The sequence below is a fragment of the Camelus ferus genome, chromosome 23 (genome assembly GCF_009834535.1).
Source record: "Camelus ferus isolate YT-003-E chromosome 23, BCGSAC_Cfer_1.0, whole genome shotgun sequence".
NCBI classification, from domain to species: domain Eukaryota; kingdom Metazoa; phylum Chordata; class Mammalia; order Artiodactyla; family Camelidae; genus Camelus; species Camelus ferus.
In genome coordinates this window covers 16528469-16545377 of record NC_045718.1, presented here as the reverse complement: position 1 = coordinate 16545377, position 16909 = coordinate 16528469, and the positions used below count along the sequence as shown (strand labels likewise).

The 16909-nt window shown below is 41.4% G+C and overlaps 1 protein-coding gene across 9 annotated transcripts in view; it reads right to left on the bottom strand.

Moving 5' to 3' along the window:
• SRGAP2 (SLIT-ROBO Rho GTPase activating protein 2) overlaps positions 1–16909 on the bottom strand; it is a 233413-nt gene that overhangs the window by 114421 nt on the left and 102083 nt on the right. For all 9 annotated transcript variants that reach the window (XM_014557240.2, XM_032467041.1, XM_032467042.1 and 6 more), the window contains exon 4: positions 512–674. In XM_014557240.2, coding sequence (XP_014412726.1) covers positions 512–674 — 163 coding nt within the window. The remainder of the gene's footprint in view (positions 1–511; positions 675–16909) is intronic.

The window sequence follows — 16909 nt, the reverse complement described above, 5'->3', positions numbered from 1 at the left end:
AACATAAACATATGTGAATTTGCTAAACTGAACTAGAAGAGGAAATCATGAAATGACACTGAGGTCCTGGAATCACAGCTTCCCAAATTACTTAAGGAAATCAAGCAAGTACAGACATTATTAATATACACAGATTATGGATTATGCTGTAAGTCTGGGGGTTGTACCTTGCAAATGGTTATTTTCCCAGGACTACTGTAAATTCAGCTCAAAAGGGAAAACAAAAAGCCAATTCAATATTCTTTCTCTGTAAGTATGTGATGGAGCATGACCAATGGAAAGCCTTCTAAGTGGGTCAATAAGATGTTCTTTCAGTTATTTACAAGATTGTGTCTGTGACCATAACTAGCTATTTACTTTTTAATTTTTAATTTATTTATTTTTTGTAGGGGAGGTAATTAAATTTATTTATTTATTTATTTTAATGGAGGTGCTAGGGCTTGAACCCGGGACCTCGTGCATGCTAAGCACGCACTCTACCACTGAGCTCTACCCTCCGCCCACTATTTACCTTTTTAAAGAGTCTTCCTGAGTCCTCGCTGACTTGGACAAATCGAGGAATGATGTTATTCAGGTAGATGTCACTCAGGGTGGTGTGGTCCCTGCTCTCCCGCTTCACCTGGTTTAAGAGGAGATTCCAGCAGTTGACTGGAGAGAGAACATTCTGATCCTTCCTGCAAAGAAACAGCAAGAAAAAAAAAATCGGTGCTGGTGAGCAGGCAGGGCCGACATCCATGACTACAGTCCATGTCCCCACATCCCAGTGATTCGAGCCAAACCAGAAATAAAGATATCTTTCCTGAAGCTGCACCTCTAGTTTTCTCTTTTTTCTAAAAATCAGTGGAGAAAGAAAGAAGAAAATAAGAGCAATAAGAAGGAGAGGAGGAAGGAAGAGGGAAAGAGGAACAGGAGAAGCAAGATTATCTGTTGAGCTTCTACTATGTTGTAGAAACTTGGTGAAAGCTTTATACACATTATCCATTCTAAGCGCCATCATTTCGTTGCCAGAAAAGAACTACTATTAACCTCATTTTACCGATTAAAAAAAACCAACTCAGAGAGGTTGTCACTTGTCCATAGCCAGTAAGGAGTCACAGAGACAGTAAGAGGGAGTCACGGACCAGAATCACAGTTCTGTGCTGACTAGAACAATTCTAGGAGGTCTGACCAAAGTCCATAGCCCCAACCACTAAGTCACTTGGTTTGCATCTAGGGCTAGAGGCAAAAGTGAAGTCTCCAGACAAAATCTACGCTATAGACTAAATCCCCACACATTCTCTATTGAAGGACTGAATGAAGACAACAGTGGAGGCGTTTGCCATGTAAAAGTCACTAAAAATTCTTTAGTCCCACAGAAACGCATCTAAGGAGGTTTGAGTTCATTGATTGAGCCATTTTCTACTGTTGTAAGCAACCAAGAGCAAAAACCGTATCTAAACACATGTATTCCTATGACACGTTTAGCCTGAGCGGAGCAGTAAAGCATCAAACCTTGATGCTCATTTCTAAGGAAAACACTGTGATTCGAAAGAATTCCTGATTATCTTCTCAGCTCACAGCACTAATTTAAGCAACAGAAAGTTCTGCATCCACAAGCTGGATTTCTTTGAGGAGAGGAACAGAGGGCAGGGGTTATTTATCAAGGGCTTACTGTGTACTTGGCACAAAGGCTGGGCCCAATGCTCACACTGTTTAACTTGAACCCTACAAAACCTGACGAAGTGGGGGTTTATCAAGTACATTCAGCAGATGAGGAAAGCTGGACTAAGAAAGGTTAAGTATCTTGTTCAAGGTCACATAGCTAAAAAGTGGTAATGCTGGAATTCAAAAACGAGCCCCGTAATTGCAAACAAGATGCTCTTAATCACTGCAAAGTATCATAACTTCTTTGTTCCCCGCTTCCTTCCTCCCTCCCTACAGTCAGACTCTTAATGGAAAGAAAGTAAGCTGAGGGTGGCTCAGTTATGGAGTCCGTACTGCCTCCACTCCGGGCTGGAGGCTGCCAGGCACCTGTGACTTGCAGAGCATGGAATTCAACTTAGAAGGGCTCCTTCAATTCAGTCGTAAGGTAACTATTAACAACTAATCACGCCACACCTACTCTGGCTTCTGAACAGACCATTAAATCAAAGTATCTGTCTAACCAGCACCAAGAGGCTGCTTTAAACAATGAACATTAAAGTCCAAATTCAAACTGTTCTATACCTGGCCCCACCCCTTGCCGCAGGCACTACACTTCTGTGGTCAAAATCCCTAACATGCGCGTGCTGACCACTGTGTAACATCGTGTCCACTTGCCTTTCTAGGCAAATGAAAATATTTCTATGAAAATTGAAAAAAATATATATACTAGTTGAGAGAGATACATATAATTAAATCTACTTATTGCAAAATTTCTAGCATCTAAAGAAAAAAAAAGGTAAATAGGAAACAACCCAAAACTCAAAATGGTGAGAGATGTGAGCACATTCAGCAACATTTAATGCTTCCGTTGCCAGAAAACTTTCAAGCTGATCCCAAATCAGCTTCAGTTATAAAATCCTAAATAATCTAATTTAAGTTTTATTGGGTGGCAAGACATCCATGTCCTCAATAAGCATAGGTGTACCAGGTAATTCCACTGGCTTTTTAAAAGGGCAGATCTCGCGAGACCTTAACTTTACAACTGGTTTCAGTCTGTTTCTTGTGGGTGAACATGTTAGGGGGTGGTCTCTATTGGTTCTTCCCCTACAGCACTTTACACACATGAAAATGACAGTACAGTTCAATTTTACAAATGTATAAATGTGTATCTTAAATTAACAAAGTATAACAGTAGGGGCTTTAGTGGTTATAAAAATGCTGATGTCACAGAACAGTGTGGGAGACGAGGAAAGACCTATATATAACAGAACAGAGCATCAGAGGTACGAACAAAGGGTCAGCCTGCTCACCCACGCACACCACAGAGCACGAGTGAAGGCAGGAGAGGCAAAACCAATCCAACACCACGGAAAAGGATACAAAGCATAAATCCCAAAGAAACCCTTGAGTAAACAAAGATGAGTTAATAAAAAGGATGGGCAGAAGTGGGAATCTTTCAAAATGCCTTATGATTCAACACTAATAAATCTGTATTTATTAAGAACTTCTAAGGTGCCACAAGTACTTTTACCATGTGTATTTATTTCCATTCTTACAGCTTGTGGTGGGCCAGCTATTATTGGATTCAGTGAAAAGGAGCTTTTAAAGTATGTTCTGAGAAACTCTGGAATTACAGAGATTCACTTTTCAGTTTCAAACGACTATAACACACCCATTCAAATGAGCAACACCCACTTAAACACGTAAGGGACCCAGGACCCAGCTTCCCTGCAACAGACACCAACAGTGTCTCACTGGGCTGCTAGGTGAGCTTCATTATATGCAAGCTTTGGAATAAAGAATGAAAGTCTGTATCCAAAAAGCTGAAAAATGTGTTATTTGTTAAAATGAATGTTGCTCTGCACAGGTTTAGTTTTTAATTCAACTTGTGTGCCTCTTTGGGTAAAGCTGTTCAGTTGAGCACAGGGTTTGACACATAGCTGCCAAGTTCAATGACATGCCACAGAAAGCTCAGGGGCCTATTTTAGGTTCATGGTAAACCATAGTTGGGTAGTGAGAATGTATACGCTCAGTATCATCTCATTTCATTGTCGGTTGCTGTAAAGCTTACTATACACGTCCATTTATCCAATTAATACTTGTGAAGAAAAATGGGAACAGCTGCTAGTTAATGTTAGTGATTCAACTTTAAAACAAAAACATCCTTCTTTTTCAAGCATCTAAATTAATTTAAAACTATCTCGAGATTATGACAACTCGTCTGTGTGGATCGAGATTTTCTTTTTTTAAAATTTAATTTATTTCATTTTTTTAATCAATTTTGGGGGGGTAATCAGGTTTGTTTGTTTGTTTATTTATTTATTTATTTATTTAATAGAGGTACTGGGGATTGAACCCACGACCTTGTGCACACTAAGCACATACTCTACCACTGAGCAATACCCTCCCCTCTGAATCAAGATTTTCTTGGTATTGAGCAACCCAAGCCAGAACCTGAAATAACATGGATGCTGAAACTGAAATAAAACTCCAACTGATTCACAATCTGGGTCCACAGTATTTTGGATTCAGAAACCCAGCTTTATCATTCTCTCTTATCAGCTCTGTAATAAGCATTCTTCATAAATTTGCACATTAAAAGTAGATTTACACCAATAAAAGACTGCTTTGATCTGTTGCATATGTTGGGGTTCTATATAAGACTTTTATTTTAAAAAAGGAGTCTATGCAGAGAAAGACAAATATCATATGAAGACACTTATATGTGGAATCTAAAAAATAATAAAGATACAAATTTTATTTACAAACCAGAAATAGACTCACGGACATAGAAAACAAACTGTGATTACCAGGAGGGAAAGGGGAAGAGGAGGGGTAAATTAGGAGTTTGGGATTAACAGATACACATTACTATATATAAAACAGATAAACAACAAGGACCTACTGTATATAGCACAGGGAACTATATTCAATTCTTGTAATGAGCTGTTATGGAAAAGAAACTGAAAAAATATGTATGTATGTATATGTATAGCTGAATCGCTTGGCTGTACACCTGAAACTAATACTTCAATAAAAACAATAAGAATTAAAAAAAAAAAAAAAGAGCCTATGGCCGTAAAAAAATAGCATTAGACTCTGTTGCCTGTTTTCTCCTGGGGCACCCACTCTCTTTTACTGTTACTATACTGCAGCTTTTCATACAATATTTTTGGCTCTTTGAGTTTGTATGCTGTCTCAGGCTGACTTCTCCTTTCAACTGAGGTGTTTTAATTAATTCATTTATTTATTTTGGGACAGTGGTGGGGAAGGAGGGGTGTAGGGCATGGGGTAGGAGGGGAACACAAATACGCCATAGAGACAATTTTCCCAGCCAACACGAACAAAGGCGAAACACACCGCAGGCTGGAAAATGAGCAAGTCAACGAGACGTGATTTCATAGGGAGCACATTAAGGTTCTGCGAGAGTGGTTTCCTGCTTCCACAGCTTTGCAGCCTTATTTTATTTGGGGGCTGCTAGAGCCAAGGGAGCTTCGTTTGGTCCAGAGATTGAAATTTGTCTTTATATCTTTTCCATCTATCATTTGTTTGTACAGTTCCTTTACTTTCCCTGCCCCCGGAGTCTTAGGTTGTGTAATACTTGGGCATTTAAAGAAAAGGCTCTCCATCCCTTAGGAATGTGCTGAACAGCTGCAAACCTCCTCAAACACTAATCCCTAAAAAGTAGACAAAATATCCAGAAGTATTTTTCTTACTTAAAAAAATTTTTTTCAGGAGGAAGATCAAGAAAACATAATAATGACTCTGGAGTCAAAGGAGGGAAAAAAAAAAAAAAAAAAGGAGGAGGCCGGGGAAGTTGCGAGCTGGCTGTGCATCCACAGGAGAGATTATCATTATAAATGCACTCAAAGAGCTAAACCCGCACAGCTGAATCATTAACTTCAAATACATTAGCCCGTTAGCCCAGTTTTCCTCCTTCAACTTAGACTATTTATGGATGTTCAAGAAACTTAGTGACAAATCCTTAAAGGGATTTCTGTAAAATAACTAAGGTGAAGAGCAAACTCCATAAAGGTCCAAGCTGGTCTCTACATTACACTTCTTTTTGCCCATATCCCCTCTGCTCGGTTTCAGTTTTCTTACCTATAAAATGGACATATGCCCTGTCGTACATTGAGCTCCCTAAAGATCTTCAAAGCATGATTGTAAAAGGAAGCTCTCCTGGCCTAAAGCACCATTTAATTAATAATTGCTATATTCATAGCTCTGCAAATGGGCCACCTGATGCAAGCCTGGCTTGAGCTTCTGCATTGCTTTACTGAGGTACGTTTCCTTTTGGGCCAACAGTATCTGACTTGCCTTCTTCACGGGGCTCTAGTGTGGCTCCACTGAGATGCTGGATGCAAAAGAATTACATCAACAGCAAAGCACTATACAAATGTGAAGAAATATTATTATTTTTATTTCCAAACAAAGTAGGATTCAGCTTTCATCAATTTCCAACATGCTCCTCACCCGGCCCTGGGCCAGGGCCAAGAGCACAGCCTGCTGCAAATGCACAGCCCTCGGCAAATAATGGTGGGGATCAGACAGCAGCAACAGGCAATTAACCAAGCAGCTGTAAGTCTCTGGGAAGACGTGAGGGAGATACCAACGGGAGAGCAGAATTTAATCTGTCACTGTCCTTCCCCTAAGGCGTAAGGTGGAAGGATCAGTCCTGCATCCCACACAGGGAACCGTGCTGAACTAGACAGGAAGGCAGCCAAAGGGAGCCCAGATGGCCTGAACCCTAGATGCCTCGGCAACTTCCACTGAGCCCCCGCTTTCTCAGCATTCCTATCAAAACTGCCAGTCTGTATATAAAGGCAGCAAATATCAATACATCTAAGAAGAATGTGGTTTCTCACTTTTAAAAATAGACATGTATGTGATGATAGACAAAACCCCAAATGAGTGAAATAAACATATCATTCAATAGGGATTATTGAGTGCCCAACTCTAAGGAGGATTAAAAAAAAAGTACATGCATAATAAAAGGGATCATTTAGTGATAGTGGGACAGGGAACTAATGACAAGGAGGAGGCTGGAGTTTTAAACCTAAATTCCTGCCTGGCACCTTGATTCAGATGAAATGAACTGAGGCAGCCAAAGAGATTATTTTATTCAGATGAGTGTTATTAGCCTTTCTGGCTTATTTTCTCTATTATGCATTTTGCTGATGCTGACAGAAGCAGACCGGCTGGATGGAGAGGAAAAGCCGCAGCGGATTTATGGCTTGACAGCGCCATGCATAAAATCAGACCCTTGCTGACCCAGATAAGCCAGAGGATGGATAGGATTTGCTGGGGAAGGTGTTAAAAGAAGGAGGGGAGGAAAAAACCCACCAAAGTGGAAAGTGACTTGAAAAAGATTCTGCCTATAATGGTGGCTGCTGGTTGTGTGACCCAGTAGTAAGTACAGTGTCACCCTGGAGGCGTCTTTCAAAGATAGAGGAGTGGGCAGGCAGGGAGCGGGCAGGCACACTTCTCTGGGCTTATCACTGCTCCAGCTTCAGCTTTGTCAGCAATGAGATTACAGTAGGAGAGCTCACAGACAGAAAGAGAAAAGGGCCAAAGGCAAAAATGTATGTTCTATGTACAGAGAAATGAACTTCCAAATTTTCAGGGATAAGTTAATACATAAATTGTCTTCAGTAGCCTAGACAGATGATTAGAAACGATTCCAGCAGTGGTGTACCCATCTCACTCAAAATAGTCTACACTGCCCTCTATAATCAGGTTTGGGGGAAGAGCTTATGGAAATGGAATTCTTGTGGCTCTGGATTAGTTCCAAGGAGCCCAGCCACACCCCTGGGATAATGACATATCCAAGGACTGGGAGCTTACGTATCTGCTTTGAAGTTGAGAAATGGACTAGCACGCGTCTGACATCTTAATAACCATTTATTGTAGGACCAAGGTTCCTCAGAGTTTGGTCAGAGAACTGGGAGTGGGTCCCAAATCTGAGCCATTGTAGATGCTAAATGGAAATGTGTCCATCAGTTGACATCAAGTGGGAGACTGCTTTCCCTTCAACCACCCTCACCCCCACCCCGTGTTCATGGCAGGGAGAGGAGGTTAGAGGTTCACTCTCAATTCTTTGGGTCCTGTGAGAAGAGATGTGGCTGGTGGGGGGGCAGGGGAGTGTCTACCTGAGATCTGAATCTCTTCTATCTAGATTTGTTACCTAGATTTCTGACAGCAACCTCCTTCTTTGAGTCCCTGATATATAAAGTCGTCTTATTTCATACCTTCATTCGACAAATACTGATTGAACATCTACTATGTGCCTGCACTGTTCTGGACACTAGGGACAAAGGGAGCAAAATTCTTGTTTCCAGCCTGCTTCTTTCATGTTTGCAGACCTTCTTGATTTAAGACATGACTTTCCTGCTCCTAGTCTGTCCGTCAGCCACACATCTTATCCTGGTCTTAATACTTGGGTGTACACTGGCTTGGCTGGCTGACCAATTGTAAAATCCTGATTTGGCTGGCTTAGAAGATCTGCTGATAGCTTCTGCAGACCTGGGTCCTTCCCTTCATTTACACCCTGTGTCTTGCCACTAGCACTCTCAGAACTAAAGGGAGGTATAAACACAGAGGTTACTAAACCCTCCTTGTGCACTCTGGGTACAATCTAAATACTGGAGAACAAACACTCGACACTCCATCCCAATATGAAGCCATAGAACTAAGAGCTTAGAAATTTACTTATGTATTAAAATTACCCCCTGCCAGCCCCCCCCCAAATAGGCTGTGATCGTATCAAACAAAGGACTGAACTAACTAATTCACTTAATTAAAATAAAATATCATAGCAAGAGCAAAAGACTAACAAAGTTATGACTGATGACCAAGGAACAAAAAAGTAATATATATTCCTCAGTTTAAACAGATTTTATAACCATCTAACGTTAACAGTTGGATCCACATATTCCATAGAATAACCTGCATACAACTCTACAATTATATCTTCAGTTTTTTCTTCTTTAGTTAATTAAGATGTCACTAGAAACCCCATAAGTAATTACAGCACATGACAAACATACAGAGAAAAAAAAAAACACGCAGATGTGTTAGCAGATTTTTTTAAATGAATGAAATCTTGGGAGATGACTGAGACAGACAGTCTGGCTCATTCCTGGTAGTTCATTCGAGAAAAATAAATACCTGTCTGTGCCAAACTGAAATGACGTCACTCAGAAATCCACACACTTATTTTCAAAGCAGTAACCACTACCTTGGGAGCGAACATCTCTCTGGCACCAGGCACAGAGAAGCTTGATGTACAGCCAAGAACTCCTCCCGCCTAGCAAATGGTCCTCAAGCATGTCGAGTACCGACAAGCTGCTTGGGAAGAAAGGGTATCCCTAAGATTCAGACCTCCCCTCCAGAATACCTGTTAACAGGACAATGTGTTTCCACACATGGCTCATGATAACAATGAGAAAGGAGGAATAAATTAATATGATTTGGTCCTGTGAAACCACAGAGCTACATGGAACGAAGTGTAAATAGTCATCAGATCAGCTGCATGCATCACCATCGGTTCTCGTGTGTCATTTTGGTATCTATCTTGTCTTCCTGGAAGGAAGTCTCTTGAGGTCAGGGGATAGGTTGGGATATTCAGTGAACATCTATCACCAAGAATGGGTGGGCAGTTAATCAACATTGACTAATAACAGATGTCACAGCCACAGAAATCCTGTAAGTGTTGAGCACAGTAAGATAATTCATTTAAGGAATAGTTAATATCTTCAGCCTCCATCAATCTTGCCTAATCATGAATCTGGGTGGCTGGTGAGTGACTGAATTTGTACACCCATTGGCTTGTGTGCTCAAAATTACAGAATATTACTAACCATGCTGCTACTTTGCTGGCAAAATTTTAAAGGGTTGAGTGGAGTAAAAGATGACCTGCTCAATTTCCAGGTTAATAGGTTACTGAATTCTACAGGTCTGCAAGGAATCTGCATGAACAAGGATACCCCATCCCAGCAAGATGGTATAAAGCACCGCGAACCTTGCTTACGACCTACAGTCTAAATTCTGCCACTTGCTAGCCAGGTAACCTTGGGTAAGTCAGATGCACTTCAACACTTCTTCATCTGTTTAAAAAAAAAAAAAAATGGGGACAGCAGATCTGCCCTGCCTAATTCACACAGCAGTTAGGAAGATCAAGTCCAACAAGGCGATGTCCATAATAAAAAGTCACAAACACTCAAGTGTTCCACACCTACAAATCAGTAGCGTCATCGTGTGTTATTATTGTTATAACTACTGTTATTACTTGACAGTCCATACAGTGTATTTACACCCACAAAACAAGGTAGACAAATATGTTCCCAAATTCCCAGGCCTTCATACCCAAGTTTGCAATGAACTTGCTTTATAAATTTCGTTCTTCGTCAGTACACTAAATACAATACACTTCGTTGCTACTAACTTATCATCTGGTTCTCTGGTAAGTCCCAACCTCGGTGAATCTCCTGTGGGGAAAAGACCTAGGAAGAGGCTTGAAAGGGAAGACTTTTAAAGTGCAAAGAGAAGGGCCAGAGGGTATCAAAAATAGAATCATGGTATTTCAGAGCTAGAAGGGACTTTCAAGATGATCTAGAGTCTAGACCAAACTTGTCATTTTTAAGTGAGGAAATTGAGGCTCAGGGAGCCGGGGGTCACATAGATAGTGGCAGAGCAAGGCAAGGACCCAGGTCTCCTGACTAGCACTCATTTTCTTATTTTATTGTGGTTGTTCCTCTACTTCAAGTAAAATGCCCTGAGCATCTATAAAGCACTGGTGCTGAAAGAGTTAATGGACAGTGTTCAGCTGCCTAAGCCTCAGAGCACAGAGCTATTCTAACAGGACTACCGAGCACATAACAGGAATACCAAGGGTCCATGAACCCAGAGGGAGCAAAACTGCTGGTGCCTGACGGCGCCGGCAAGCATGTTGACACGCTGCATGTGGTTACACATGAAAGGCGAGTGAATAGGAAAAGCAGTTTTGAATCCCACCCCATTCTAATTTGGGACTGGCTCTGGGCATCTACTGGAGGGCTGGGCCACACCCTAGCCACTCTAGTAAAATGACACTTCAGTGCCTGCGCTCTCTCTTCCGTGGCTTCCGTTAACTCCTTCTGTGCCTTCACAAGGGCCATAACAGATATTAGAAAAAGAGGACCATCGAAGGACAGCAAGACCCAGGAGTGGGCGTGGGTGGCTGGGGTGGCTCTCCCATGGGAAGATTCTCAGTCTGGATTCAGAGGACACCCACTGATATCTACCATCTCCAACCAAATGTGTGATCTGAAGCCTTGAGAGGCCAAGCTCCTAAGCCCGTAAGAGAGAGTACTTCCTCTAAGTGTGAGTGTTCAGGACCCCCAATCACCTTGCATCAGAGTCACCTGTAGTGCCTGTTTAAAATCTGGATTCCTGTGCCCCTCTTGCCAGAGATTCTGATTCCCTAGGAGTAGAGTGATGCTCAGGACTCTGCATCTTAAAGACCCATCCCACATAATTTTATGCACATCAAAAATGTAAGAACCAATGCCCTTAAAGCAATGTTCTTTCAAACTGTGGGATACAACACACTAGTGGGGTTAAAAAAAAAGTCAACCTAGCAGGTCATCAGCTAGCATTTCTCAAAAAATGAAACAGAAAACAGTGGAACAGAATAACACAGAACACAGTAGAAAATATCAGAGTGCATCAATAGAGCAAAGATCTATAGGTATTATTTTGCAAAAGTGTTGTTCTCAGTTATTTATTTTAAAGTATACTTATGTCTGTGTATGTATTCTGGCTTGCAATATAAAATATTTTAGGGAGTGATTACATAGCCCAGACACTTTTGAGAATCTGAGGATTCTCTTCTAAGTGTTCACCTCCAAGAAGGGAGAGGAAGAGGGAGAGAGGGGAGGAAGGAAGAGGGAAGAAGAAAGGAGGATGTTATATAAATATACATCTTAATTTGCATGAGTGGGAGGGTCCTTGAACTTCGGAAAGCCCACCCCCCGAGGACTTCTCTTGAGGACAGTTCCTACAGCGTCTAGTACTCTGGTCAGTGTAGGCACCTGACAACTGCTGGACTGTGCCAACAACCTTCTCCTGATGCTCTGAAAATGACTGCCAGTATCTGCAAGACGCACCTGCAAGATAGGTGGCCCCACCATGTTGGTTCTCTTCCTCTTATGTGCAGGGTGACCAGAAATGCTGCAGTTGAACCAGGTTCTACAGATTACTGGGAGAAAGCTGATAGTGAATTCCAAGAATGAGGACTCTGAAAGTTGATGGTGTGGGCACAATGTCACTGTTGCCTAAGGAACACACTCCCTGTCTAGAGGACCCAGGGGCAGCCTGTGGGACTGACACCTTTTTGCACCTCTATTGATAAAGTCACTAGAGGAACATACACTTCATTCCCCAGTTAGTGACTTCTCTGACCTGTTAATGTGCCCACATTTAAATACACAGAGACCCAGCTTCACTTTCTCTACTTGACCGAAAGGATAGAAATTCCCCAGCTTTGTCAGGGGAGAAAAGAGGGAAGGGAGGGATAAATCGAGAGTTTGAGATAAACAACAAGATCCTACTGTACAGCACAGGGACCTATAGTCAATGGCCTGTAGTCACCTGTAATGAAAAAGAATATATATATATGTATAACTGAATCACTATGCTGTACACCAGAAACTAATACAACATTGTAAGTCAACTGATTACACTTCAATTAAAAACAATGTTAAAAAAGAAAAAGTAATGATCCAGGCTTTCAACACAGTCTCATCCCAAAGGGTAAACCTATCCACATGTAAAGAGGATAAAAATGGGAGCTAAGGTTTTAGAAACCAGCCCTTGCCAAATGAGGCATACAAAGAAGAGAGGAAAAGGTGGCAAGGTAGAGGTGGAGAGGGGGCAGGGGGAGACGGAGGAGCGGGCAGGGAGGACCACTGAGAAGACAGAGAGTCAAACGTCAAAACTATTCTAAAATTCCCTGATGCTTTTCAGTAATCTGTTTTCATGTGGTGGATATTGGCACAGCATCTAGGATGCTTTGGGTCCATCTGTTTTTGAACTTAAGCTGTAGGCAAGATTCAGAACAGCTGGAATCAGCAGCACTGACCATGTTAAATGTGTCTGGAGGAAGGAGAGAAATAAAATGAGTGTGGAAGACGAAGAAGAGGGTTAAATAGGCAGAGGAAGGGGAATCTGGAAGCCATCCCCAGACAGAGAGGAGAAAATGTCCAGGTCAGAACTGATGCAAACGAGCTATTACAGAGGCCAAAGCAACTGAGTGGAGAAAGCCAAGGAGAAGCAGCACGATCGTCGTAATTGGGAGCGAGCAAATGGTGCTGGAAATACTGCAAGTTCAGATGCCAACGAGCAGTGCCCTGAGGCTTCACCTCTGAGGGACCAGATCAAGATGATCCAAAGGTCCTACAGCTGGCACATTACATGAGCTACTGGTAAAGAGTCTTCACAGTCATCACCTAGAACTCGGATGAAAGCTAGATTCTTGGTTCCCTAAATGCAAGGGAGGTGACCATGGAGAAGGGCAGGGAGAATCGGAGAGAAACGGTCTTAGGAGAAAGTGCCATGGGTCCCCTTCCATAAGGTGGCTTTCCCAGAGACATGGCAGGGAAATGGAAAGGGGGCAAATGTCCACAGGATGGTCCTCCCTGTATGCTTTGTCTGGCCTTTTGAACACTGTTGTTTTGGTCCTCAAGGCTAAAAACAAACAAACAAACAAAAAAAAAAAACCAAACAAACAAAAAAAGAACTTCAAAACAGCGTTGAAATCCAGTTAATAGGTGCCATGCCTTTTTCAGAGGTAGGGGTTAGCAATTCTGAAACTACTTTGTGCACACCCTAGGAATGAGCAATTAAATAAGTAGATTATGGATAATGGGGACCAGGTTTCTCAGTGTTCAGAGAACAGAGTTACAAACATGGAAAGGGGAGAAAACAGAATGAAACACGTAGTGTCTGATTGGAATTGAAGATACTGATGTGAACTCATAGGCTTTAATATAGATAACATGTAGATAGAGAAACAGATATAGAAGCATGTGGGTACATGTGTGTGTGCATACCTACGCTATTTACTACCTCGGCTGTTGAGGGGGCGATAAACAATGGTACTCTAGTAACAGAACACACCTAGCACCCGTGGTTTCTAAATACCATTCCTCACTGAAAGAAACCAGGGCTCCTTGCAGAAATGGCTCCAGAGCTGAAGCAAGGAAAATACAAGATGTGCCTGGAACATCTTGTTGTGCCAGAAAGTATCAGAAGTACTCAAAGAATGATGGAGACATCTCAAAAGGACATAGGAAGCAGCCCAAAGGGACTCCACTAGCCAAATCTGGGACAATATGAGCATTAAAATAAATCAAGATGCAAACAGATGATAACTTGTTGAATAAAATCAGAATCCCGGAGTTCACACTGATATAAATAAACAAACCACCAGACAAATACAAGGAGGAGATGGAAAGCTCTTCCTTACAGTAAAATCCCAACTGATAACAGTAGAAGGAATGATGGCAACTGGAAAAATTACCATTTGGTAACCATCATAATAATAATTGATCCAAGCGAGAATCATCAATAGATGCTAAAACTGGTGAGTATAAGGTTTGAAGGATAATATATTTACAGGGTCTCAAAATATCTCTCCAAAATCTATGCACTAATTACATACCATAACTTAGAATAACTTTTTGGTACAGAAATCTGGTGGACACCACTTTAACCAAAGTTAACATCACCAGTAATGGGATGCAAGTGCCTCCTGATAACAATACCCTGAGAAGAATATGACATCACTTCCATGGAATTTCTGCTGAAAGTACATAACCCGAATCAAGAAATGCCAGACATTAACAAAAGTATCCAATTAGGGAACATTCTACAAAATAGCTAGGCTGAAAGCTCCCCCAAAATGCCAGTGTCACAAAATACAAAGAAAGACCTGAAACCTAAAGAGACAAGACAACTGAATGAAATGCGTAATCCTGGACTTTCTTTTGACAGAAAGAAAATATTCGGAAAAAAATGGTAAATCTGAATGTCTGTGGATTATATAATATTATTGTGTCAATATGTATACCCTGATTTGGATAACTATACTGCCATTAGGTCAGAGAACAACCTTACTTTTAGTAATACACATTGATGTACGTAGGATTAAAGGGGCATCGTGTCTGTAACTTACACTCAAGTGTTTTGGAAAAACAAAATATGCATGTGCATGAGTTGTGTATGGAGAGAGAGAAAGGAAGAGAAGTATAAAGCAAATGTTAAGATGTTAACCTTTTGGGGCAATCTGGGTAAATGATACACAGAAATTCTCTGTACTATTTCTGCAATTTTTCTGCAATTCTAAAATGATGTCCTCCAAAATTTTTAAAGATCCCATTCTGGATGAAAATGAAATCATTTCTCTCATCTTTCCTTTGGCAGTAAATGCAGGCTACTTTGTGTCATCTATTTTCATAAACCTTCTGTCTTCCACATGACATGATGAGCCTTCTGAGGGCAGAGGCTGGGCCCTATACATCTCTGTGAGCCCAGCACCTGCCGAAACCTGCTGGTTGTTGATAACAAAGATGAAACCAACTGTCTATTACCGAATCACATATATTACAGGTGACTAAAAGGGTCGACTCAACAATCCTGGCTCTACGGGGGTAGGATATAGCTCAAGTGGTAGAGCGTATGCTTAGCATGCACAAGGTCCTGAGTTCAATCCCGGGTACCTCCTCTAAAAATAAATAAATAAATAAACCTAATTACTTACCCCCCCAAAAAAACCAATTCTGGTTCCTTAATCTTGAACTTTATACCTTGTTAGAACACACACACATACATATATCACCTTAAAATATCTCACATTAAATGATAACTGGCTATTCTTCTGTGCCTATTTAATTCCTAGAACAGTTCTAGCATAAGTGCTGAATAAATGTTTGCTGAAAGAATAAATAAACCTCATATACCAGGACTGGTGTTCACCAAACCTTTCTATGCTAATTCACAAAGGGCCCAGACTTGGTAAATCATTTTTTTCCATTTGATTAAAAGGTGAGAATTTTTCTAAAGCCTTTTTAATTTAGTAGTCAAGAAAGCCTACTAAAGATATATATTATATACATATATATATATTTTTTTTTTCCATATGCCTTCCCTGAACTATATTGTTAAGTAGGATTCCTAATTATTCATCATCTGTCTGGAAACTCAGTATGTATATCTGGGGGCTGGGAGTGGAGTGGGGATTAAAAAAAAGACAGCACTGAAATCTTTACAAGCCACATTATCTCCACTCATTTCCAGTGAATGATGTAATGAAGACCTGGCAAAACCAACACTGAGAACGCAAGAATAAGGTTAGCATCCAAGACAAAGCCCCTAACGATAGCATTTAATCCATATATTATAAGCACCTGAATGGCTTCAGGAGGTGCTAACGGAAGAGACTTGGCAGCACGCCTGCCTGAGTGTGTGCAGGCGTGTGTATGTAGGACTCGGTGGTAGGTAAGGGCACACATTTCCATTCAGGACCAGAGAAAACAGAAGCGGGCAGGTGGCTGACAAATCCAGTCCGTGTATAAAAAGGAGGAGTGGGAGGAGGGCAGGAAGTCAATAAACCTAAGAAGCCGAACCTTTCTTCATTGTGCCTGCCTTCCTGGGTTTATTTGCTCTCTATTCAGAGTCCACTCAATGCCCGTGCTTTGTCTTCCACAGGAAATGTTCGAGGCATCATTTCCACCTGTACGCTGCAGCATCAATTCTGGACAACTTCCTCCTTTTGCTAAATCCTCGAGATGCTGCCTGTAAATTCAAAGAATTTCAAGCATCAACAGAAACCCCTACCCCCACCCCCAAACTTAGTTATGAACATCTGTTGTTTACAAGGGTTCAGGCTGAGAGCTGCCAGACTTGTTCTGCAACCTCTACTTTAACACGGAGGCTGCCAGGGAGGGATGTCTGAATTTCATGCAAGGATGCCCTGTCCTAACTGCTTAAGCAGAAATCGGCAAACACAGCTCAGCATCCTCCAGTTGAAGATAATCCTAGTTTGTTTGATTCATTTTCTAATCCTGGTTCTTTAACCAGCTAGACCCAAAATATGTTAAAACAAACAAACAAAGCTATATACATTGATCCTCCCTGAATGAAAACCCGAGGGGCCACAATCCAATGATCGGTGAGGGTGTATAACGGGCAGGAGATAGCAGAAAGGATCTGAACTCTGAAAAACCCAAGCCCTACTTTTTTCTCA